This window comes from Trematomus bernacchii, unplaced genomic scaffold (assembly GCF_902827165.1).
Source record: "Trematomus bernacchii unplaced genomic scaffold, fTreBer1.1, whole genome shotgun sequence".
NCBI lineage: Eukaryota > Metazoa > Chordata > Actinopteri > Perciformes > Nototheniidae > Trematomus > Trematomus bernacchii.
The window spans coordinates 1,208,228-1,216,763 of NW_022988098.1; the positions used below are offsets into that span (position 1 = coordinate 1,208,228).

The 8,536-nt window shown below is 41.0% G+C and overlaps 1 protein-coding gene across 1 annotated transcript; it reads left to right on the plus strand.

Moving 5' to 3' along the window:
* On the plus strand, nt 1-8,254 carry LOC117475581 (solute carrier family 2, facilitated glucose transporter member 9-like). Its single transcript, XM_034121874.1, has 12 exons — nt 1-83; nt 900-995; nt 1,152-1,312; nt 1,391-1,515; nt 1,593-1,722; nt 1,872-2,020; nt 2,491-2,678; nt 2,762-2,872; nt 2,990-3,094; nt 5,970-6,045; nt 6,773-6,900; nt 7,523-8,254. The coding sequence occupies exons 1-12, from the start codon at nt 54-56 to the stop codon at nt 7,706-7,708; spliced, it is 1,485 nt and encodes a 494-aa protein (XP_033977765.1). The 5' UTR covers nt 1-53; the 3' UTR covers nt 7,709-8,254.
* The last annotated feature ends 282 nt before the right edge of the window (nt 8,255-8,536 follow it).

The window sequence follows — 8,536 nt, forward strand, 5'->3', positions numbered from 1 at the left end:
CAGAGTCCGTATAGTCTGACCATTTATTTTAAGTCCATGCAAGTGAAGACAGAATGGGGAGCTTTCAACAACTGAAACAACTGGTGAGCTACATCTGAATCATCTTTACAATCATCATCTTTATAAATGTATATATTCATGTATAGCGTATAAGCCATAACAAAATGTGTTTGTGTGAATATCTTTTATAAACATAACTATTTTATTTCTAGACTAAACATTTTGATTCTGCTCTAAAAAAACGTTTAATATCAGGAGAAAAATAAAAACGTTTTTTTAGGCAAGCAGGATATTTTTAAGCGGTCCGATTGAAGCGCCTCATTCAAACCCAAGATTAAGCTGAGTCATTGCACTTTGTCAGTTTCTGAATACATTTTGAACTTATCAGTCAATGCAACATGTAGGAAAGGGAATAAACACATTAAGATTTAAGCAAAAGAGATATTGATATACATATATATGACATTTATTAAGTATAATATCATTTTAAAATCAAGTAGAAAAAGGTTTAGCAGTTGTTATGACATGTAATCTTGTTGTTATGTCACACATGCAGGATAGCGACACCTTAAAAATATGCTGATTTTATGGAATAAAATGTATTTCTGTAAATCCCAACAGTACATAAAGTTATAATAATGATCAAAAACCCTTTAGCAACTACAGCAATAAAGCAGTAGTATTTATCCCATAACTTCATATTATAGTAAAACAAATGTTTTCAATAAAATACTACTTTTGCTTTTTTATTATTTCAGTTAATTTTGCTCACATAATGATATACTTTATTAACAATGGGGTATTATTCATTTTACTAATAAAGGTATATAATAAAGGAGGCTAAAAGTGTTCACCAATAGACTTGTCTGTGTCTAATCACTATTCCCTCTGCTTTGTAGACCCGTGGTAATGCTCTGTTCCTCATCATCATACTGGGAATTGGAGGAACCTTTCAAAATGGCTACCACATCACCGGATTGAGTTCTCCCTCACCGGTCAGATTCATCACTTGCATCACTATTGTTTCTTGCTCTCTGTTGAAACCCCCTACACCAAATGTTTACGTCCGTCACTGTATGTTTGAATGTGAAAATAATAAGCAATTTAAAATGTTCAAGTTCCACATGCAACATCTGCTTCCAAACTTGCAGTACATTCAGCGCTTCATCAACAGCAGCTGGTACGACAGATATGAAGAGCCTCCGCCTCCACAGACGGTCACCATGATCTGGTCCCTCATCGTCTCCATGTATGCTGTCGGGGGTCTCTTTGGTGCCGTCAGTGTCAAACTGATCTCTGGCAGGTTTGGAAGGTAAATAAGAGACACCCACTGCAAAAAGCTGTCCTTTCGCCTTAAAACACCTCACTGAATTATGTATTTCCTAACCAGAAAAAAAGCGATGATCAGCAACAGCATTATTTCCATTGCTGCAGCGGGGGTCATGCTGGCAAGCAAACAGGCTAAATCATATGAAATGATCATAGTGGCAAGGATCCTGTATGGCTTCTCTGCAGGTAAGCTATCAGGACTTTCTCTAAAATAAACAGCACATCATGTTTTCACCTGACTCATGAGATCGCATGACTTGCAGGTTTGGGATCCAGCACCCATGTAATGTACCTGGGGGAGATTGCTCCCATAAAGATAAGAGGGGCAGTGACTCTAACATCAGCCACTTTTGGCTCTCTTGGTAAAGTGTTTGGACAGTTTTTTGGATTGAGGTTTGTACCTTTTGTCTATACGTGGGAAATGACAACAGTAGTTAGTCATCTTATTCATATCTGAGAATTGTGCATACAAAAACACAACATTGTGAAGGGTAGAAATGCAGTTTTTATTATTGTTATTAAGTTTTTTTTTTTTTTTTCAGTGAGATCCTAGGTCGCGAGGACCTGTGGAACGTCGTCCTCTGTGTCCCTGCGTTCTTCTCACTGGTTCAGGTTTTGGTGTTGCCTTTTCTCCCGGAAGCTCCTAGATACTTATTCATAGAGAAAGGCGATGAAAAGGCATGCAAAAAAGGTTAGTATTATCCCATAAATAAATGCATTACAGTAACCAAAACAGTCTTTTAAAGTCTGAGTAATAAAAACAAAGCAATGCACTACATGAAATTCTGCTTGTAATATTTGAGGATGAGGTTATTGTGCACAAAATGTGGACTCTTAAAGCTTAAACCGAGCATTTCAGTCGTAATACAGGTTAATTCAAACAGATAGTATGAGAAAATAATGTGTTTTTTACAGAATAAAGCATGTAATCATGCTTTATCAAGTATGAACCACATATTTGCTAAATATGCCCCTTCATGGTCATGTGACAGTGTAGGTTGTGGTTTCCCAACACATTTTGGATCATTGCCTTTGTTTCCTTCTTCTTTTTTGATATTTCATATCCCTTTAGGAAACACACACTCCTATACAAAATCTGTCTTGAATGTGAGCAAAGGAACAGCTTTTTAGTGTCTGTGTCTTTGGTCTTTTTCCTCCCAGCTCTCCAGAGTCTGTGGGGTCAGGGTGACTACGAACAGGAGATGGACGAGATGTTGGCGGAGCAGGCAGCCATCGATGCAGCGCCACCAAAGACCCCTCTGCAGCTGCTAAGGGACAGGACCGTCCGATGGCAGCTTCTCACCATGTCCATCATCTTCTGGTCCAACCAGCTGTCGGGCATGTCTACGGTAAGGATGGAATCACGGCATCCAAAAGAGCTTTAATCATCTTAAACAATACGATTATCAACCAATGCTTCTCTCTTTCCCAGATCAGTACTTTCTCTTTTGACATATTCCTGAAGGCAGGCCTACCGAGAGACCAAATCCGCTACGTAACTCTTTGTCTCGGAGTGTTTGAAATCATCACCTCCATCACCTGTGTGAGTGAACATGAGCTCCTTATCTCCACATCTTCATTGCACTCATGGCTTAGGCCCTCTTTCATGCCCAGGATAACCATTTTTGTCAAATTTTAAAACCTTTTTTTTCTCTCCCAGGGCCTATTGATGATTGAGCACATTGGGAGGAGGCCGTTGTTCTGGGGCGGTTATGGTGTCATGGGTGCCAGCTTGGTGTTTGTCACTGTAACGCTCAACCTGAAGGTAAACCTTTAGACACGGACATCTACACAGCTGTGTGAGAGGTCAGAAGATACTCTTTAAAGGGTCATTTTACCCACCTGAGCACATTTTCTTAGCCTTGGTAGTTTCAAGACATTCAGACTTTGAGATATCTTTGAGATAATCTGAGGAGGACTGAAGGACACACTCACTGGAACTACTTTCAATCAAAGAAATAGTCCCTACTACAAATTACATTTTATTGCGGTGGATGCTGTAACTGACCTTTTCAAATGTGACATGTAGCAAATGCAAGCTGTGAAAGTGTATTTAAAAATAAACGTCTTACCTTTGATTGTTGCACTGTGCAAAGGCAGCCATTAATTAGTGGGAATGCTGATACAGCATTCCCACTATCTGTTCTTCGACGCACAAAATTCTTTATTATTCCGCCGGGTTATTTTGTACCTCTTCTCCCACATTCCACATCGCAGAAACTCCGTTCAAACCTCAAAACGTTCAGCTCGGTCGGGAATCGATTGCTATTACTTTTCTCATTCATAACTTTCATAATTCCAGAGATACATCCCATAATTCATCACATTTTTAACATGGAAGTCAATGGAGAAACGCTTCAGACTTGAACAATTTTCATGCAACTTCAACTGCTAACTGTTCCTTCATACTTTCACTCAGAAACCTCATTCCAACTTTAAAATGTTACACATCTTTCAGACATCATGCATAGTAAACAACTTTTAAATCAGATTCATACTTTTAGAGATATTAAACATTGTTCAGACCTTGGTAAAGAGGCCTTCTTCAGATTTTAACATGAGTGTGTATTGCGCAGCTCGTTAAGGCTAGAGTGCGTGATGTCACAGCTACAGTGGAGGACAGCTTGAAATTCGCCTTCATATATTTTTTTTAAACCTGCCATAATTCCCAAACCCTACACTCATGAGACATAATTTTTCATGAGAAACGTAGGAAAAATTAAGCAAAACAATTAAACAAAATGCCTCTTGAGGGCTGAAGTGACAAAAACTTTCAACATGTCTCCATTAAACCCCATTGTAAGTTCAGCCTCATCTTTCCCCACAACAGCAGCCGCACACCTTTAGTTAATCTGCCAAAAAGGCCACATTATTAACCCGAAAGTACACAAAAAGCACACTTCAGATGCTCAGAGTTCTTGAGATGCTTCATGCTTTGAAATTTCACCGATATCTGTTACGGTTCTTCAACAAAACGTTCACATGTAAGAGGTTTATCTCTCATTCAGAACAATGCAAATGCTCTCCTCTCACTGATTACGGCACATCACCATGGAAACCTTTGATCTCTGGACACGTTGTTAGCTCAAATATAAACACCTGTGTCATGGAACACGATGATGTCATAACTCCAACTGACATGCTCAGAGCAGCAGACTTCAGATAATGGTTAATGGTCCAGCCTTCAACATGTCTATGTGCCATTAGTGAGTTTTCCTCAAAAGCTGTTGCCATGGCAACGCGTCCCTCGCCGTAAAAACACAATATTGCTATAACTCCTATGAAAATGGTCAAAAAGTGCTCAAACTTCACATGTGTTCTAACAGTCCAGCCGTGAAGACATCTATTTGACAGTTTTAAGATTTATTCAAATGCCGTTGCCTTGGCAACACAATGCTCACTATGAAACACGGTTTTCTCACAACTTCAGTTCAAATGCTCGAAATGGCCCAAAACTTCACAGGTTTGGTAACGATGCAGCCATCAACACATCTAATGGCGCATTTCCATTGCAGCGCGTAGCTCGCTTTAAGCGTGCCGTGTCGTGCCGTCCCCTTTTTTGGTTGTGCTTCCACTAGGCCTCGTTCCGGCGCGGCACGGCGCGGGGCCACTTTTTCCCCTCTTTTCTGGCCCTAGAAAATTGTGGTTCTATCGGGGCCAACAAACAGGGCTGAGTCGGGCTGAGTATGCTAAACTAGAGAGAGGAGCGCTGGCAAGAGGGCTAGAACTACAACAAGATGGACATATTTGACCGTGATTTAATTGTAATACACGTTTCAAAATGATGCCGAAGTAACAACATACTGATACCGGTTAGTAAAAACCATGAATTAATGCTTTGTCAAGTCTGCAGACAGACGGCAGGCGAAAAACCTTTTAAAATTCGTGTTTTTCTAGATGGAGATTGGCTAAGCTAACGCAGTATATGCCCCGACCGTCCACACTCACAACAACGGCCTATACAGACATAAATTAAGCAGCGACTGTATTCACCATGACACAGGCAGTCTGTGGTGTGTACTTGTTTAACTTTTGTCGAGTTTCTGAACATATATAAGGAGCTGTGAGCTCTGAGTGCTCACAGCTAACGGCTGTGTTGTGTTTCTGGATTTCTCATTGAAGATGACGTCACGGCTCCGCCTACACTGCGTTACTACCCAGTTCCTAAACTGTAATGGAAGCGCAGCATGAAGTGAGTCGGCCCTGTTAAGGCCCAACGCGGCCAAGCCGTACCGAGCCGTACCGAGTGTGGCCGAGGCCGACCGTGTAGTGGAAATGCGCCATAAGCGTATTATGGGGTGTCATCAAATGCCGTTGCCATGGCGACAGATCATTCGCCATCAAGTTAGTTCAAAAGTTTGCAGTTCAAATATTCTGCTGCTTTTCCAAGCCTTTTTACTTTCTTTTCTTCTCTCATCACACATTCAAGCCCCCAGTGTTCATGTATCATTTCAATCTAAATTCTTCACTTTCTTCTTACACATTACATTTCAGCATAGCAGTTTAGCGTCAGCTTTTCAGCATAAAGCATTCCCACTAGCAATTTCTTCAGGAATTGCATTCTCTAGTTTGAAATGATCTTGATTTTTAGTATAGCAGACAGTTCTAATATTCACATGCAACATTTTCTTCTCATGCAGGATTCCAGCGAGTGGGTTCCATACATCACGGCTAGTTTGATCATCCTCTTCATCATCTTCTTTTGCGGAGGACCTGGTAAGTTTCCTACAGCAGTTAAGGCCCCAGCCACACGGAGACGAAAACGAAAACAAACCGAATTCGATATCAAAAAAGTCTTCCGTCCACACGGAATCGGCTCAAGAAACGTGTCCGTCCACACGAGACCGCTGGAAACACTGTAGTACATATGCCGGGCCTGTAAATACACCAAAAGCAGCGAATAAGACCCCCCGAGCATGGTTGCCATGCTTGCCTGATTGCCCTTCTGTTTATTCTCCGCGGTGGATTTAGCAACATGTAGTTCATGTAGTTCTCCATTTCCACTTGTTGCTGATGGTTGTGGTAGAGGAGCTGTAGATTTTGCACTAACATCTGTAGCATGGTCAGTAGAGTCTGGAGCACGAAAGCAACCCTGTGATCCGCCATTGTTGTTGTTGTTGGCGAAACACATCAGCAGTGACGCGGGGGTGAGCAGCAGAGGTGGGGAGAGGCGGGGCTATGGCGTCATCGTTATCAGGAAATGATCGTATAGGGCATACACACAGAGCCGTTTGGCCCCCCAGAGCATTGTGTCCGCAGATCTACCCACCTTGGGAGCTGTTATCGTTAGCGTTATCGTTATCTGCGTTTCCCTGTCGGCCTCGTGTGGACGAACTGTCTATACGATAGAGAACTGTAGCGGATACAACCCGTTTCGTCTCCGTGTGGCCTAAGTTTAAGACGTTTATATATAATTAACACCTGTATGTCTCTGCTCTCTCAGGGGGAACCACAGGTACTCTCCTCAGTGAGCTCTTCATCCAGAGCGACCGAATGGCAGCTTTTGTCCTCATTGGGTCCCAACGCTGGTTTTTCTTTGCTTTGCTGGGACTAGTCTTTCCATTCCTTATTGTGAGTACTGCAAATCTGCCAGGATTTGCAGTTGTGTATTTGCTCATTTACAATAGAAATATTATTTTGTGTTTTATTTTTAGATTTAGTTGTAAAACTTGAACAATCAACAACAGATGAAATAACTTTCTGGGTGTGGTAATTATTTATATATAATTAAACTCTCTGTGTCATATGGTGCTGTGGCTAAACTGATTGGCCAGTTTTAGCTGATCTTGAAGACTCCTAAGAAATAGTTTCCAACCAAAAAAAGATATAATAACTTGGAGAAACAAATCTCAAAAGTGCCTTCACACAAAAGAAATGCCCCGCTATTAATAATGAAAAAGGGCTTTTTAATAATAAACAAATGCCTCTTATAAAAAAGAAAAATGTATCTTAGATTATAATGAAATGTGTATGAAGAGCATTCATATGAGAAAATCATATGCCTTTGTATGAGGTGTTCATACACAACTCAGGGAAATTGTGATAGCTAAAATGAACTGGCAAAAGGGAAATAACAACAAGAGCCAAAGAATGATGGACCGCCCCAATACTGAAAGACATAAAACATCTCAGCACTTGCCATGAAGTTATGAAGCTCTTATTGATGCTTTCGCCTGTGTTTCCTTTGTCCCAGGACGCCCTGGACTCGTACTGCTTCGTGCTGTTCGCCTGCATGTGCCTGCTGGCTTCTCTCTACACCTTCTTCCTCCTGCCGGAGACTAAAGGGAAGACCCTGCTGGAGATCTCAGAGGAGTTTCAATCCATCACCGTCTGCGGGAAATCCTTCTCAGATGAAATAAAGGCAGCGACCAGGCGATGAGTCAAGAAACTGTGACAACAAGGACATTATTTAAGCTTATTTATACCCTTTTTTGAAATCCATAAGCTAGATTTATTTTGCCACTGAAATGCCAGGCTAAAATGGTTTATTATGAAATATTGTATGAATTGTTTCCTATCAGCATTTGCTGTTGATACAGTAGCATGTCATCAAGCTGCAAGTATTATCCAAAAGATTTAATTACGTGCCCATTTCCAAAGATTTAAAAAAGGTGCTGGGGCGCATCTCCAAATGATTCATTCTTTCCTATTCCATACTCCTCAAAATTATCCCAAATAAACAGTCTCATCATACAATTACAACAGCTTGAAAAAGCTAATTGATTTGTTCATTTCTACTTCACTCAATCAGGACAAGTTAAAGATGAGTTTAAGATTAATAACTTTACTGATATTACTGTATTTTAAAACTGCAAAAAGAGAGCCATCACTTCTAAATAACTGAAACTGTTGTTGTGTTGGGTACCCGTTCCTGATGAAACTGCACCTGCAGCTGCACTCTGTTTGTCACTGTGAGGTCAGTCGTTTCCTTTCTCCAGCTCTCCAGCCATAAATCATCCGCTGGTCCCTTTGGGTTCAGCTGTCTGTTCTTTGACCACTGCAGGAAATGAAATTAATGGAAACTGTTCCACAACATTGTGAGAGGCCATTCCTCTATCTTTCTTTTGTCTCTCAGGGCCGGCGGATTGAGCTCAAAGGGGGGGGTGGCGGTTATTTGGAGGCATGTTGGCGACCTTGGTGTTAATCACACTCACACTGAAGTTCAACAACTTTATTTTTACTTTTATAAGCTACCATATTCTTTAAG